This window comes from Hylobates moloch, unplaced genomic scaffold, assembly GCF_009828535.3.
Source record: "Hylobates moloch isolate HMO894 unplaced genomic scaffold, HMol_V3 SCAFFOLD_3, whole genome shotgun sequence".
Taxonomy (NCBI): domain Eukaryota; kingdom Metazoa; phylum Chordata; class Mammalia; order Primates; family Hylobatidae; genus Hylobates; species Hylobates moloch.
In genome coordinates, this window is record NW_026652278.1 from 64,350,121 (window position 1) to 64,368,270 (window position 18,150).

Consider the following 18,150-nt stretch of genomic DNA (forward strand, 5'->3'; position numbering starts at 1 on the left):
ATATAGTATATTATATATTATATATAATATAAATAATATATAAATAAATATATTATTTATATATAATATATAAATAATATAGATATTTATTATATATTATATTTATTATTAAATATATAATATGTAAATTATATATGTGGCCACATGCCTGGCCTTGTGTAGGTTTTCAAATTCTTACTCTTTTACCTTTTGGGTTCTATTTTTTCAATCAGCTATTTACCATAATTACAGAGTTTTTGGGGAGGTTGTGGGCAAAGGGTTAAAAACTTCCAATTTGTACTTTTGAGCAATAGTCTAATTAGTAACCAATTTTCCTATCTGATATTATGCAATCAACAAAAACCTGCTGAGGACCAAGCCACTAGGGATTAACAGTTAAGACTACTCACAATTTAGTGGATAAAACACAAATAACTGTAATACATTTTACATTACGGATTTTTTTCAAATGTATAATAATGATAAAATGCTAAGATAGCAAAGGGATGGGAATGGCTGATTTTGCAGAAGCTTTTTGTCTCCATTCCCTCAGCATGTTGTCTGCTTTACCAGTTGGGTTACTGTTGAAAATATTAATACGATTGATCTTTCAGAACCCTATGTCTTTGTTGGAGGGAGGCTATTCTGTGGATTATAGGATGTTTACAGCCTTTCTGATCTCTACTCATTACTTGCCCAGTAGCACTTTCCCCCCTAGAACTCGACAATCAAAACTGTCTCCAGGCCGGGCGCAGTGGCTCTCACCTGTAATCCCAGCACTCTGGGAGGCTGAGGTGGGCAGATCACTTGAGGTCAGGAGTTTGAGAGCAGCCTGGCCAACATGGTGAAACCCCATCTCTACTAAAAATGCAAAAATTAGCCTGGCATGGTGCTGGGTACCTGTAGTCCCAGCTACTCGGGAGGCTGAGGCAGGAGAATCACTTGAACCCAGGAGGCAGAGGTTGCAGTGAGCCAAGATCGTGCCATTGCACTTCAGCCTGGGGAACAAGAGTTCGTCTCAAACACACACACACACACACACACACACACACACACACACACACACACATCCCTTAGTGGCAATGAATATTAGTAAATAATGAACATTTCAAAATTTTATAGTTTCTTTGGATCAGAAATTTGAGAGAGGATTACCTTGGTGGTTCTGTTAAGGAGATTTTCATGAAATTGCAGTCAATTTGTCAGCTGAGGCTGCAGTCATCTGAAGAGTTAATGAGAGCAGGAAGATCAGCTTCCCAGATGGCTCACTCACATGGCTGGCAAGTTAGTTCTGGCTATTTCCAGGTGATCTCAGTTCCTCACTATGTGGACCTCTCCATTGGACTTCTCTCAGAGTGAGTGACCCAAGAGAGAGCAAGTGAGAAGTAGCCGTGAAAGTCACACACATTACTTCCATCTCATTCTGTTGGTCACACAGACCAGTGTTGACAGCATTTGAGAAGGGACTTCAAAGGAGTGTAAATACTGGAAGGCAAGGATCATCGGGGAATATCTTGGAGGCTGGCTACTGTAACACAGTCATTTCAACAAAAAAAATCATAAGAGTTGGAACATAAAATTGGAGAAATTATTTAGAAAGGAGAACAAAGAGACAACTAGATGGAAAATAGAAAAGAAGAGATAAGAAAATGACATAATCAATTCAGGAAGTCCAATATATGACTAACAGAAGACCCAGGACGAAAGAGGAGAGGAAAAGATGGGAAGAAATTATCAGAGAAATTTAGCAAGGTTTCAAGATACCAAGTTATTGTAGAAAAGTCACACACAAACACATGCACAAGCAATGAACAATTAGAAAATTTTTTTAAATAAAATTTTAAATTTGGTATAGAGACGGGGTCTTGCCATATTGCCCAGGCTGGTCTCCAACTCCTGGGCTCAGGCAATCCTCCTGCCTTGGCCTCCCAAAGTGCTGGGATTACAGGTGTGAGCCACCACACCTGGCCAGAAAATTAAAAAAAAAATTAATGCCATTTACAATAGTGTGAAAAAATAAATGCTTAGAAAAAAATTTAACAAAAGATGTGAAAGGTACTGAAAACTACAAAACATTGCCGAAAGAAATTAAAGCTATTTTCTCTACTTATTTAGAAAAATAGATAAATACACCATATTCATTGATTGCAAGGCCCAATATCGTTAAGATGCCAATTTTCCCCAAATTAAGGTGTAGCTTCAACTCATTTCCAACCAGTAGGTTTTTTTTTTTGGAGAAGTGGATTAACAATTTATAAATGTATGTTGGAATACAAGAACTTAGAATAGCCAATGCATTCTTGAAAAATAACAAGTTGGAATAATTACAGTACCTTACTTCAAGGTTTACTATAAAGCAATTGTATTGAAGACAGTGTAGTATTGCATAAAGATAGACAAACAGATCAATGGAAAAGACTAGAAATTTCAGAAATAGGCCCACAATTATACAGTCAATAGATTTTTTACAAAAACACCAAGGATGCATCTATCTATATGGACATATATATATGTGTATATATATGTATATATACATATATATACGTATATATATACACATACATATATATACATATATATATACACATATATATATATATATTTTTTTTTTTTGAGATGGAGTCTCACTCTGTTCCCCAAGCTGGAGTGCAATGGCCCGATCTTGGCTCACTGTAACCTCTGCGTCCGGGCTCAAATAATTCTTCTGCCTCAGCCTCCCGAGTAGCTGGGATTACAGGCATGCATGACCACACCCAACTAATTTTTGCATTTTTTTAGTAGAGACGGGGTTGCGGCATACTGGCCAGGCTGGTCTCGAACTCCTCACCTCAGGTGATCCACCTGCCTCAGCCTCCCAAAGTGCTGGGATTACAGGCATGAGCCACCGCGCCCAGCCAACACCAAAGTTATTTAAGGGGGAAAGGTAAGTGTTTGCAACAAATGGTGCTGGAACCATGTAGACACAAATAAGCTCTCAAATCTTATCCCATACTATTTGCAAAATTTAGTTTGAGATGGATCTCATTTTACATTTTACACCTAAATGTAAAAGTCCAAATTCTCAAGTCATCAACAGACATTGTTGGGAAAGTAAATAAGCACACAGAGTAGGAGAAAATATTTGCAATTACTACATTTGATACAGGACTTATATTCAAAATATTTGATAAACTATAACTCAATAATGAGAAAATAAACATCTTAACTAAAAATTGGCAGTCTTGACAGGCACTTCCCAAAGGGAGGTATATGTGAATGATACATATGCACATGAAAAAGTGTTCAGAATCATTAATCATCAGGGAAAAGCAAATTAAAACCACAGTGAGAAAACCATACACTCATAAGAATGACTAATGTTAAAAACACTGACAACACCAAATGTTAGCAAGGATGTAGAAACATTAATATTTCACACACTCATGATGGGAGGATAAAATGGCACAACCAGTTTAAAAAGTGATGTGGCATTTTCTTGTAAAATTAAATATACACCTACCCAACCCAGCAATTCCACTTTGGTTAGGTTCACAAAAAAGGCATTTACATAGTAGCACTTTGTTCACGATAGAAAAAAACGGGAAAAAGGATGTCCACTGACAGGAAAAAGGATATTTTGTGGTCTCTTCACAAAATGGAATACTACTATAAGCAATGAAATGTAACAAACTGCTGATGCATACAACAACATAAATAAGTATCAAAACCATTTTGCTTAGGGAATGAAACAAGACACAAAAGAACACTTGCGGTATGATTCCATTATTATTTCATTATGGAACACACAAAGCTAATCAATATCAAAAAAATCAGAACACTGGTTGTGTCTAGGAGATGGAGATGGTTTGATTGAGAGAGGATGTGAGAAAGTTTTCTGGGGTTGATGGCAGTCATCTATATCCTGATGAAGGTGTGAGTTAAACAAATGTACGTTTTTTTTTTAAGAGTCAGGGCCTGGCTCTGTAGCCCAAACTGGAGTGCAGTGGCACCAGCGTGGCTCACTATAGCCTGGAACTCCTGGACTCAAGCAATTCTCCCACTTCAGCCTCCTGAGTGGCTGTGACTACAGGCATGCCCCACCACCTGGATAATTTTTAAATTTTTTATAGAGACTATGGTCTTGCTCCATCATCCAGGCTGGAGTGCAGTGACACGACCATTGGACCCTTGAACTCCTGGCCTCATGCAATCCTCCTGCGTTGGCTTCCCAAAGTGCTGAGATTATAGACATGAGCCACTGCACCTTGTGACACCATGCATGATCAAAATGTATGCATTTGTCAAAACTAATCAAACTGCACACTTAAGACTAACATATGTCACTGTATGTACATTTTATCTCAATTTAAAAAGAAACGAGGAATAGTGAGATAAAACATTAAGTATTGGTACATTTAAGAAAAAACTGTATATTGTGAAAAAATGTTTGGCTTTTATAATTGTAATTAAAAAAAGAATATTTACCATGATTACAGCTGCGCTTGCTAAAGTTTTTAAGCAAAATCTATTCTATCTGCTCTGGGAGGTTAAAAGAAAAAAGTGTTTCTGTACTTCACTGGCATGCTTTAAATTGTATTTTCTTTTTAAATTAAATTAATTTATTATTTATTTTTTGAGACAGGGTCTTGCTCTGTTGCTCAGGCTGGAGTGCAGTGGTGAAATCTCTGCTCACGGCAAACTGCCTCCCTGGCTCAAGCTATCCTCCCACCTCAGCCTTCTGAGAAGCTGGTCCAATAGGCACATGCCACCATGCCCAGCTAATTTTTGTGCTTTTGTAAGAGACAAGGTCTCACCATGTTGCCCAGGCTGGTCTCAAACTCCTGGGCTGAAGTGATGCACCTACCTCAGCCTCCCAAAGTGTTGGGATTACAGGTGTGAGCCATTGCGCCCAGCCTAATTGTATTTTCTTTCTTTATCCTTTTTGTGTATTTGTATTTTATTCTGTTCCCTTAACTTTGCCAGTGAACTCCGCAAACAGCTGCTTCCTGACACTCTCCCAGTTATTAATGTGAATTTTCAGTCTTTGTGAATTTGAATAAATGACTATTTTTCTCTTAACTGGTTTCTGATAGATAAAAGCTCAGATTATTTTATCAGCTAATACTTTCTGACCTAAACTCGGTACTTTTGTTGATGAAAGTCAATCCCTGTAAGTTAGTCACATTTTCCTCACACACCCCACTCTTTTTTTTTTTTTTTTGGCAGAGGGCAAATATAGAGATGCCACAGTTCTCAGCTGGTGAAACACTGTACTGCTCACAATCTAGCTCTAACATTCTGGCTTGCTGAATAAATTGATAGGTAGGCAGACAGACAAATAACTAGCTCAACAATTCTGTTGCTCCTTGTATTTATTATGATGGCACAATTATTGATTGGGTTTTGATCAGTAGGATAAATAATTAGTACAAATTGGTCTCTAGTGTGACTTTCTTTGCCACCTCTTATTTATACCTGGCTTCACTAGTATTTCTTTCTTTCTTTTTTTTTTTGAGACGGAGTCTCGCTCTGTCGCCCAGGCTGGAGTGCAGTGGCACAATCTCGGCTCACTGCAAGCTCCGCCTCCCGGGTTCACGCCATTCTCCTGCCTCAGCCTCTCCGAGCAGCTGGGACCACAGGTGCCCGCCACCACGCCCTGCTAATTTTTTTTGTATTTTTAGTAGAGACGGGGTTTCACCGTGGTCTCGATCTCCTGACCTCGTGATCCGCCCCCCTCGGTCCCCCAAAGTGCTGGGATTACAAGCGTGAGCCACCGCGCCCGGCCTTTACTAGTATTTCTTTGCCTGTGGGGCATTTTCATCTATCCTCTTTGCTATGTTGATATTTAAGTCCCAGAAAAGAGTGGGTAGGAACCAGAGTAGCTCTCAAGGTGACAGGCAAATCTTCCAAGTGAAAAAAAAAAAACATTTTTCACTTTTATTAATTAAAGATTTGCATTGTTTTTGCTGCTTTCTTTTCACAGTTCAAACAGACAACAATATCAGTGTTACTACAGTTATTTATTTATTTTTGAGACGGAGTCTCGCTCTGTCACCAGGCTGGAGTGCAGTGGCGCGATCTTGGCTCACTGCAACCTCTGCCTCCCAGGTTTAAGTGATCCTCCTGCCTCAGCCTACCGAGTAGCTGGGATTACAGACGTGCACCACCACCATGCCCGGCTGATTTTTGTATTTTTAGTAGAGACGGGGTTTCGCCATGTTGGCCAGGCTGGTCTCAAACTTCTGACCTCAAGTGATCCGTCCGCCTCGGCCTCTCAAAGTGCTGGAATTATAGACCGTAAGCCACCACGCCTGGCCCAAATATGTGCATTTAAAGCTACAAATTTTCCTTTTACACAGTGTCACTGCATTCCACAAATTTGATATGTTGTATTATTATCTTTTATTTCAAATTATTTTTATTTTTAATATTTTTTATTTTTGAGACAGAGTCTTGCTCTGTCGCCCAGGCTGGAGTGCAGTGGCTCCATCTCGGGCACTGCAACCTCTGCTTCTCGGGTTCAAGAGATACTCGTGCCTGACCTCAGGTGATCCACCTGCCTTGGCCTCCCAAAGTGTTGGGATTACAAGTGTGAGCCTCCGTGCCCGGCCTCAACTTATTTTTAAATTTCCATTGATCTCTTCTTTGACCTAGAGATTTGGAATTATGTTGCTTAATTTCCAATATTTCCGGAATTTTCTGGCTTTTTTGGGTTGATTTCTAATTTTAATTCTATTGCGGTTGGAGATGATACTCTGATTTCAGTCCTCTTAAATTTGAGGCTCACACTGAGGATTAAGTATAAAAAAAATTTTTTTTGAGACCTGTTTCATGGCCTTGCCTCACAAACTTTTGTTTTAAGGTGGGGTGATTATAGTGCGTTCAGGGATGGATTTTTCTTCTGCTTTGGTTATGCATAGAGTGCGCTGTGGCCCTTCAACACTACACTGTGAAATCTCACACGCTATTTTCCTCATCTGGAGGTCCTATAGGCTTACAAACTAGGGAGGAGCATCCAGTTCAGGCCAGCGTAGTCTTCAGCTGCACCGTGGGACTTTTGGGGGAACGCCTTTGCCCTCTCAGAACGGCTGGGCGGAAGGGTGGGTTTGTGAGCCCTCCAGGCCTTCAGGGTGGGTCGCTCAGGGGCCATCTGGGGACTTTGGGAAGCAATGAAAGTTGTATCCTAGGATTTTTTTCTACTGGTCTTCTCTTTAGAGGCGAGAAAGCCAAGTTAAGAAAACCCAGACTCGGAGGTGGAGCGGGACTGCGTTCAGGCAAGGTGGCAGAACGCCTCGCCCTGGACGAAGAGAGCACATCTCTTGCGAGGCCTAAGGAAGCAGGGCTCTCATTCGCCTCGGCAACCCAGGGACCCAGCCAAGGAAAGCGCCTCCAAACGAACCCTTCCTCTCCTTCTTCCTTCCCAGCCGCTCAAACTTTCACGAAGAGGAACTGGGTGTGGCAAAGAGGCCGGACCCGGAACCGCTAGTCCGGTGACCGAAGAGAGGGCGAGGAGGAGCCCGCGAACCTGCCTCTGCCCAGGCCCCGCCCACTCGACGTAATTTGCTCGCCCCTCTCCACCCTCAGAAGGGTGGAGCCTGAGGCCCCGCCTCTAAGCCGCCTCGCCCCTGAGTGCCGGGCGGCCAGCAGGGCGGGGCAGGAGGCTGGGAGGGGACTGGTGCGGGGCGAGAGGGAGAGGAAGGGAGCGGTCACGTGTGGCGAGCGGCCCGAGGTCACGTGACGGGGCGCCGGAGCAGAGGGAGCCGGGCCTGGGAGTTCTCCTGAGTGAAGAGGAGTGGAATAGGGGGGACGCGGCGGCGGCGCTGACAATGGTGAGTGCGCGGCGGCCCGCGCGCTCGCCTCCCGCCCTCGCCTTGGAGCGCTTGGCGGGCCGGCCAACCGCGGGCCGGGCGTCGCCGGAGGAGGGGACGCGGGAGCAGGGCGGGGAGCGGGGTTAGGCCTGGCGGGCCACCCCTGGGTCTGGGAAAAGCGGGCGGCGCCACCTCTTCCCGGTCTCGGCTAGGCCCGAGCACCTACGGGCGGCGGCGTGGTCTCCTGGCCAAGTCGGAGCCTCTGCCCGCGTTCTTCGACCGCTTGTCGGGGCTCTTGCTGCGGACTCGGACCCCGCCTCTGTGGGGGCTCGTCGCCGCCTTCCCTTCCTAGGTAGCCAGTCCCTGTTCTCCTCCCGGGCAGCCTCTCTTCCATCCAGGTGGGGTGACCCGGGAGCCCTCCAGCTCCGGACCCTGCGGTGGACTTGGGCACTCTGTGTCACGAACTTGATAAACTCTGATATTTTAAAACCTGACTGTGGTGACATTCTTTGATTTCATGACCCCAGTTCAGGCTTTCTGTTGACACTTGTAAAATGGGAGAGAAAAATAAAAGGACGTTGGAATGGGGGACATCTTTAACTCCAGAGACACCCGTTTGGTGCCCGCCGTTTTAAGCATTGGCTCTCATTTCCGTTCCCAAGCTATTTCTCCGAACTTAACGCTCTGGGTTGTTGAAACGGCCTGGGGAGGCAGAGGAGGGAGGGGAATCAGTGCTCTTACCACAGTCCGCGGAAGCAGTAGCCTGGGCATTGTGGTACTTAGCTGGGTGTCGGCAGTCTCCTCTAGGTTAGAGCTCATTTTACCCATTTTCTGGTAGTAGTCGGCAATTCGCTTCATTTAGCGCCTACTGTATGCTCTCCCAATACTACCTGGTTTTCCCAAAGCTCACTGATTGGATAGACTGCTTTAGACTTTTGGCTTAAAAGGCCGAGCCAGGTATATTTTTTAAAAACTACTTTGAATAAATAACTTTTAATTTCAGTAATGGTGTTGCTTTCATAAAAAAAAATCCAGACATGCATGTTCATTCTTAGAGCTTTTTTTCTTTCATTCAACAAATAATTGCTCAGGTGTGCCCAGGGGAGCCGAGTAAAATGGAAACAGCGCCTACCTGCTCTCGTAGCTTACAATGTAGGGAGAGATAAACATATATTTGTTTAACGTGGAAATTAAAATTGTGACAGATACTAAGAAGGAAGCATTGGGGGACCTTGCCTAGTCAGGGAGTTAGGGCAGGCTTCTTTAATTGAGTATCATTTGAAAAGAAAACTTAAAAGGTCCTCCTATTTTTTGCTTACATTTTTAATTATTACTTTTAATACCCTTTTTTGAATTATGTTCAAGAGCAGTTTATATTTTTAAGTTACTCAAACAAAATAAATTGTAAAACTTTAAAACATTGAAATGGGCACAGATGTAATATATGTATGAAAATATGCTGTTTCATTGCTTGTGTATGGGCTAAGTGAATGAATTTTGAGAGTCAGCCTTCTACCTCAGAAATGCAATGAGTTGCATTTCTTTACATCCACTGGACTTAAATGAAGTTCCTTCAGTAGGGACTAAAAAGTTGCCTTTTTATGTATCTACCATGTATTTTTGCTAATTGGTAATGCTCAATATTGGGTTTACAAATCATATGAAAAATCTTAAATTAACCTAAAGTCAGTGATAGGAGGTTTAGGTCAAGATTAGAAAACTGTAAAAACAACTGCTAGCATGTTTTTATAGTCATATATGTTGCAGTCCAGTTATTTAAAAGCTCCTTAAGAGTTTTAACTTGCATATTAATAGTTAATCCTGAAAATCGCAATATTCCAGATGCGCCCTTGAAGATATCTTTACCAAAAGAAGTGAGTAGTATTTTTGCACTTAAAAGATCTCACCGGATGCGGTGGCTTACACCTGTAATCCCAACAATTTGGGAGGCCGAGGCCCGAGCACCTACAGGCGGCGGCGTGCTCTCCTGGCCAAGTCGGAGCCTCTGCCCGCGTTCTTCGACCGCTTGTCGGGGCTCTGGCTGAGGACTCGGACCCCGCCTCTGCGGGGGCTCGTCGCCGCCTTCCCTTCCTAGGTAGCCAATCCCTGTTCTCCTCCCGGGCAGCCTCTCTTCCATCCAGGTGGGGTGACCCGGGAGCACCCCAGCTCCGGACCCTGCGGGGGACTTGGGCACTCAGTGTGTCACGAACTTGATAAACTCTGGATCACCTGAAGTCGGGAGTTTGAGACCAGCCTGGCCAACATGGCGAAACCGCGTCTTCACTAAAAATCTCCCCCCAGAAAAACTGGCCAAGTGTGGTGGCGCATTGCTGTAGTCCCACCTACTCTGGAGGCGGAAGTTGCCTTACCAACACGGTGAAACTCCGTCTCAACTAAAAAGAAAAAAATTAGGTGTGGTGGCGCACACCTGTAATCCCAGCTACTCAGGAGGCTGAGGCAGGAGAATCACTTGAACCCGGGAGGCAGAGGTTGCAGTGAGCCGAGATCGCGCCACTGTACTCCAGTCTGGCGACAGAGTGAGACTACGTCTAAAAAAAAAAAAAAAAAATCTCAAAACTGAATTGCTGTCTACATCATATCCTAACCCTCAACAAATTTTATTCTCTTTCCTTCTAGTCTTTACCAGCTTGACAGTTGTGTGTTTTACTTCCTCTTTGACATATCAGAAGTATTAGAATTTTATTTAGAATAATTAGAAAAAGAATTTGATTTCATTACCCTTTATTTCAAATGACAGAAGTTGCACATCTTGGAAAAAACTTTGAAAGTGAGACTTTGGGTTGAGATCTTTCTTTTTCAGTTCTTTCTAAAAGGCAAGCTTTTTTCTTCATTTTTTTCTTTTTGTTCTCTACCTGTAAAATGTAAGATATCCACAATTTTCTGGAGGTGTTTTTTAGTAAGACTAGTTCTTTTATTATTATTATTATTATTTTTGAGACGGAGTCTTGCTCTGTCGCCCAGGCTGGAGTGCAGTGGCGCGATCTTGGCTCATTGCAACTTCCGCCTCCAGAGTAGCTGGGACTACAGGAATGCGCCACCACACCCGGCCAATTTTTTTTTTTTTTTTTTGTATTTTTGGTGGAGACGGGGTTTCGCCATGTTGGCCAGGCTGGTCTCAAACTCCCGACCTCAAGTGATCTTCCCGCCTTGGCCTCCCAAAGTGTTGGGATTACAGGTGTGAGCCACTGTGCCCGGCCGACTAGCTCATTTTTGATATGCCCTAATGTAAAAAAATTGAATGTTGGCCGGGCGCGGTGGCTCACGCCTATAATCCCAGCACTTTGGGAGGCCGAGGCGGGCGGATCACGAGGTCAGGAGATCGAGACCATCCTGGCTAACACGGTGAAACCCCGTCTCTACTAAAAATACAAAAAAAAAAAAATTAGCCGGGCATGGTGGCGGCGCCTGTAGTCCCAGCTACTCGGACGGCTGAGGCAGAATGGCGTGAACCCGGGAGGCGGAGCTTGCAGTGAGCCGAGATAGCGCCACTGCACCACTGCACTCCGGCCTGGGCGAAAGAGCGAGACTCCATCTCAAAAAAAAAAAAAGAAAAAACAAAACTGAATGTTAACCCAATGCTATATTGTCATGAAATAACTTGTTAAAGTGCAGTAATTTATTACTCAACCTATTACTTTTTTGCATATGCTATACTAGGCTTTTTAAAAATGCCTTTTGATTGCTTCCAATTTTAGTGTTTTGCTTGTATTTAAAAATATCTTTTTTTTTTTTTTTGAGACAAGCTCTTGCTCTGCCGCCCAGTCAGTGGCTTACTGCAGCCTTTACCTCCTGGGTTCAGCCTCCCAAGTAGCTGGGACTGCAGGCATACACCACTACGCTGGGCTAATTTTTAAAATTTTTGTAGATATGGGGGTCTACCTGTATTGGCCAAGCTGGTCTTGAACTTCTGGGCTCAAGTGATCCTCCTGCTTCAGCTTCCCAAAGTGCTAGGATTACAGGTGGGAGCCACTGTGTCCTGCTACTTGTTTTTAAATTATGAAATATTTCTTGCATCCAGAAAATAATAGAGGATAGCACGTAGTTTTTCACATATTTTTAATGGTTAGGAATTTAAACATTTAAAGAATGGTGTCAAAACATTGTTTATCATTACGTTGTTAATTGTGAAATTTTATAAAATGAACTTGGTTTATACCATTTTAATTAGTGGCAATTTTAGTTCTATTAAAATTTTATTTAACTTTGGTGATTTGATTTTTTTTTTTTTGAGACGGAGTCTCACTCTGTCGCCCAGGCTGGAATGCAGTGGCAAGATCTCGGCTCACTGCAACTTCTGCCTCCTGGATTCAAGCGATTCTCCTGCCTCAGCCTTCCGTGTAGCTGGGACTACAAGTGCATGCCAAATTTGTTCTATTTTTGTAGAGATGGGTTTTCACCGTGTTAGTCAGGATGGTCTTGATCTCCTGACCTTGCGATCCTCCTGCTTTGGCCTCCCAAAGTGCTGGGATTACAGGCGTGAGCCACCGCGCCTGGCGATTTGATCTTTTAATGTCAGCTTTCAAATCCCAGGTGGAACTCTATGTGTGTTTAAGTATATGCATGTGGAAAAAAGTTATAATATTTCCTTTTCTCTGTAAAACAATTGTTATAGTTTTCAAATCTCAGTTTTCTTTTAAGTAGCTCTGGGAAGTGTCAGGAGGAATGAGAAAATTAATTTTAAGGCCAAGCAAGGTGGCTCACGCCTATAATCCCAGCACTTTGGGAGGCTGAGGCGGGTGGATCACTTGAGCCCAGGAGTTTGCACCCGGCCTGGGCAATGTGGCAGAAACCCTGTCTCTACAAAAAAATATAAAAACGAGCCAGGTGTTGTGGCTCACACCTGCAGTCCCAGCTACTTGGGAGGCTGAGGTGGGAAGCTTGCTTGAGCCCAGGAGGCGGAGGTTGCAGTCAGCTGAGACCATACCACTGTGCTCCAGTCTGGGTGACAGAGCGAGACTCTGTCTCAAAAAAAAAAAAAAGAGGAAAATTAATTTTAATTTTTCTATCTCTGTTTTATAACTCAAATGAGTTAATGTGGATGTCATAAGGAAGGAGAGCTCATTCTTATTGCTCTCTCTGCCAATTAGCATTATCCTTCAATATAACTGATTTTGTTTTCCATCTAAAATAGACTGCTACTTGAAGATGTTGTCTTCTACCCTTTCATGATTGCTCCTCCCACACAACCCCTGTACCCTGCTAGCTCAGCACATATTCGATTAGTAAATGTTAGCTGCATGATTTTGAGCTGCTATACATTCTCATTTCTGTAGCCCTTAGGAGAAAATGTACTACAGTACTTCAAAATTTACCATTTTGATCAAGTTTTGAGTTTAAAACTCAAAACTTGGAGTACAAAAGCCACCTAGGAATGGACAGTGCGTGTGACCTATCACTGATGCTTTTCATTTTCTTTTTTCTAAATTAGTTCAGAATAGTTTTCTGATTAAAATTAGTTTTCTGGTTAAAATTTGAGTTTGTTATTTGTAATTTTGCCGGAAAAGATTAAAACATGTCAAAAAGAAAAATTTTTTTTTTGAAAACAGTCTCTCTCACTCTATCCCCAGGGCTGGAGTGCAGTGGCGCGATCTCGCTCACTGCAACCTCCGCCTCCTGGGTGCAAGCGATTCTCCTGCCTTAGGCGCCCACCACTACGCTCAGTTAATTTTTTGTATTTTTAGTAGAGACGGGGTTTCACCATGTTGGCCAGGCTGGTCTCAAACTCCTGACCTCGTGATTCGCCCACCTTGGCCTCCCAAAGTGCTGGGATTACAGGCGTGAGCTACCGCGCCTGGCCCAAAAAGAAAATTTGCTCCATATGTCAAAAGTACTAATCTGGTAATTCTTTTAGTTGATTGCTTAAAATTATAATCCCTTTTGTTAATATAGGATTTAGGAAAACATCATCTCATTTGAGTATAGCATCACTTTGTGCCCTACATAGCCACAAAGCAAGCTAACAGAAAGCAAACTAATGACTCTCCTAAGTGAGGACAGAACTGAGGTTTAATATAAATTTAATATAAATTGCTACTATACCAATGCTAATTTGCTCAGAAAGGCTAATATTAACTATTTCAGATTTCAGTTAATTTCTCTTGTGTATTTGTTTATTTTCTGTTAGTAGAATGGTATGTGTTTATTCAAAATTAACATTCAACAGGTATTTTAATGCCTTCTGCTAAATGCCATACGCTGCCTTAGATGAGCCTCATGGAGTTTACAGTTCAGTAGGAGAGTCAAGTACTAAATAAGCCTTGTGAAACCTAAATTTGGAGAATCCAGTTTTGATTAGGAAGTCAAGGAAGGTCTCATGGAGAGGGAGTCAAACTGAAACTCAAAGGGTGAATTAGGTTAAGAATACTTTGCTTGGCTCTGAGACAAGAAGGACACTAGCAAATTGGAACTGTTGAAGAAAGAACTCTGAACGTTAGAGGCTGAGTAGCTGGAGAGATGACTAGTGTCAGATATATGTAGACCACATTAGAGAATACATTGCGTGTGTGTCTGTTTTTAAAATAACAATTGAAGTAAAATAACTATGGAAAAGTACACGAATAGGTGTATAGCTTGATGAATTTTCACCAAGTGAAATACCTCTGCATCAAATGCTCAGTTATAAAAAAAAAACAGCCAGAACATTGCTAGCAGCCGGAAGCCCCCTTTGTGCTTTCTTTCAGTCACTGCCTGACTTGTAATACCATAATGTACCTTACATGTTTTTGCTTACTATGTGAGTGGAGTTATACATACGTTTTGTGTATTCCTTTTGTGTCTGGCCTCTTTCACTCAACATTATGTGTATGAGATTGATTCTTGTGTGTAGTTGTAGCTCCTCTAATTCTGTTGCTGTTTGGTGTTCCCATTTGTATGAATGTATACTAAAATGTATATATCCATTTTCTTGTTGATTGATATTTGGATTGTTTCTATTTGGGGCTATTATGAATAACACTTGTGAACTTTTTTTTGGAGACAAATTCTCGCTCTGTTGCCTGGGCTAGGGTGCAGTGGTGCGATCTTGACTCACTGCAACCTCTGCCTCCTGGGTCCAAGTGATTCTCCTGCCTCAGCCTCCCGAGTAGCTGGGACTGCAGGCATGCGCCACCATGCCTGACTAATTTTTGTATTAAAGATGGGGTTTCACCATGCTGGCCAGGCTTGTCCTAACTCCTGACCTCAAGTGATCCGCCTGCCTCGGTCTCTCAAAGTGCTGGGATTACAAGTGTGAGCCACCGCGCCCAGCCAGATACATGTTTTTTAAAGATCATTCAGAGCCAGATGCAGTGGCTCACGCCCACAATCCCAACACTTTGGGAGGCCGAGGCAGGAGGATTGCTTGAGCCCAGGAGTTCGAGAGCAGCCTGGGCAACATAGTGAGACCCTGTCTCTACAAAAATTTTTTTTTAAAAAAGATCATTCTGGGCTGGGCGCGGTGGCTCATGCCTGTAATCCCAATACTTTGGGAGGCCAAGGCGGGTGGATCACAAGGTCAGGAGATCGAGACCATCCTGGCTAACATAGTGAAACCCCGTCTCTACTACAAATACAAAAATTAGCCAGGTGTGGTTGCAGATGGCTGTAGTTCTAGCTACTTGGGAGGCTGAGGCAGGAGAATGGTGTGAACCCAGGAGGCGGAGCTTGCAGTGAGCCAAGATTGCGGCACTGCACTCCAGCCTGGGCAACAGAGCAAGACTCCGTCTCAAAAAAAAAAAATCATTCTGGTTGTTATGTAGGACAGAATATGAAGGGATGTAGGATGACATGATAGGAGACTGTTCTCTGTATAAACTTAAAAAGATTAGAAGACTAAATTTCATTGTGGTTAAAATAATCCATAACTATATCCAGTATCAAAATTGCTAATGGATTCTGTATTATTACCAACTAATGTGTTTTGGCATTGATAAGCAATTGATCTTTGTCCCTTATATTTGTCATATTCAGGATTTATAGAACAAGGCTTGTAGATTTTCTTTGGAAAAATTCACAGAAATTTTATTTTCCTTCATTATAGCCAGTTTTACTACAAGGGCTTTCACAATGTAACATATCCTGTTCAGACCAAATATAGCAGTGGATTTTATAGTAAGTAGTGCATTATAGTAGTACATTTGGATTTGTATGAGTACTTTGAATTGTGTAAATTCTGCTATAATAAAAGAACCTCATAAATAAAAGTAGAAATAAAGGTAATTTTTCAAGCCTAGATGTTAAGAATTAACTTCTTAGATTTCTGACATATGTTAATATTTGATTATTTATAGTGGTTTTGTATGGGATTGAAATTATAGCATGCTAAAATTTGTTTAGGGTTTTTTTTTGGTCTTTTTTGTGATTAAAAACAGATAACATGAAATCTACCCTCTTAACATTGTACTTAAGTTGCTCAGTTTTGATGTAGTTGTTTTTTTTTTTTTTTTTTGAGATGGAGTTTTGCTCTTGTTGCCCAGGCTGAAGTGCAATGGCGTGATCTTGGCTCACTGCAACTTCTGCCTCCTGGATTCAAGTGATTCCCCTGTCTCAGCCTCCCAAGTAGCTGGGATCACAGGCGCATGCTACCACGCCCAGCTAATTTTTGTGTTTTTAGTAGAGATGGGGTTTCATCATATTGGTAAGGCTGGTCTTGAACTCCTGACCTTAGGTGATCTGCCCACCTCAGCCTCCCAAAGTGCTGGGTTTACAAGCATGAGACACCGCGCCCGGCCTTTGATGTGGCATTTGATATATAAGTTTTTATCATTTCCTTATGAACTCACAGATTTGCAGTCTATTTAACCGTAGTTCACAGGTAATTAAATTCAAATTATAAAATGTAGTGACTGACTAAACATGATAATTATGACCATTTTCATTTTATTTCAGAGTTTTCTTGGAGGCTTTTTTGGTCCAATTTGTGAGATTGATATTGTTCTTAATGATGGGGAAACCAGGAAAATGGCAGAAATGAAAACTGAAGATGGCAAAGTAGAAAAACACTATCTCTTCTATGACGGAGAATCTGTTTCAGGAAAGGTAAATCTTCTGTTTGACAAAACTATCTAATTGTAAGATATCAGAATTAGTTATCAAAGTGGTCTGCGCTGTTTCTTAAATTTGAATAATTTTATGAGGGAGAGAGTTTTTTTTTTTCCCTAAAGGTCAGCTAAAATATTTGATTGATTAGAAGATAATCTTTCCTGCAAAGGAAAGATTCTTACCCTGGAAGGCTTTCAAGGGAAGAGCCTCTAAATTTCATGCAAAATTTCCTGTTTAAGTCTCCGGTGTGGTTCATTAAAAAGAAATTTTTTTTTTTTTCTGTTTGTGATTATGTGCTTCTGTCTGGCTTCAGACAGTTTCTTCAGATCGGAGCTGTAATTCGCCCAAAGTTTGTTTTTCCTTTAACATTAAGTTAGAGATTGAGAGTAATTCTCTGGTATAACTTTCTAAAGGTTTTTTTTACATTCTTTGTAACTTACCTCTCTGTACTGCTACTATTGTGTCTGTTGATCTTATTTCTAGGTACTCTGTAGGGGACTTGAGTACTTTTGGGATGTGTCTTTGCATGGTCAGATATATTTATGACGCCTTTTATAAGGTTTCACTTTTTTCCCCTTTTCTTTATCTGGTAGTGTATATGGTTTTTTGTTTTGGGTTTTTTTTTTTTTTTTTTGAAATAGGGTCTCACTCTGTTGCTCAAGCTGGAGTGCAGTGGTGTGATCATGGCTTACTGCACGCAGCCTTGTACTCCTGGACTCAGGTGATTCTCCCACCTCATCCTCTCTGATAGCTGGGACTACAGGCACACACCACCACTTCAGCTAATTTTTATATTTTTTTTGTAGAGATGGGGTTTGTCCATGTTGCCCAGACTGGTCTTGAACTTCTGGGCTCAAGCAACCCACCCACCTAGGCCTACAAAAGTGCTGGGATTACAGGTTTGAGCCACCACACCTGGCTGATTATTCTTATGTTTTAGGGAGTATGATCAATACTTATTAGTGGTCAGTGATAGTGGAGAATGGTACTATCATAGACAAAAGCAAACCACAAAACATTTGAAATAATTTTTAAAATAGAAAATACTAGGATTTTTCTCCCCTGCTTATTCTGTTAATATATTCATGTGGTAGACAGTTTTGGAAATATATATAGTCTCTTCATATAGAAATAATTCACTGTTAAAATTTGGATGTGTTTCCTCTAATCTCTGCATTAATTGATATTTATGTATATGTAATATATTAAGCATACTTTTTCCTCTATTGTTTGATATGTAAGCAGTTCCTGTTTTTCAGATGGCTTTCTTCATATCTTTGGTAATATGGACATCTGTATACATAAATTTTTCTCTAAATTTCTGTAGGACAAGATTATTTCCTTA

General features: G+C 41.7%; 1 protein-coding gene across 5 annotated transcripts in view; it reads left to right on the forward strand.

Annotated features, from left to right (window-relative positions):
- Positions 1-7,684: 7,684 nt before the first annotated feature.
- Positions 7,685-18,150, forward strand: part of VPS26A (VPS26 retromer complex component A) — a 50,960-nt gene continuing 40,494 nt past the window's right edge. Inside the window, exons 1-3 of one of the 5 annotated variants that reach the window (XM_058436304.1) lie at positions 9,720-9,861; positions 15,805-15,875; positions 16,653-16,802. In XM_058436304.1, coding sequence (XP_058292287.1) covers positions 16,725-16,802 — 78 coding nt within the window. In that variant the 5' untranslated portion in view covers positions 9,720-9,861; positions 15,805-15,875; positions 16,653-16,724. Of the gene's footprint in view, positions 7,788-7,926; positions 8,119-9,719; positions 9,862-15,804; positions 15,876-16,652; positions 16,803-18,150 lie in introns of those variants that run through there. The other 4 variants (XM_032138837.2, XM_058436303.1, XM_058436305.1 and 1 more) reach the window with 4 other exon arrangements.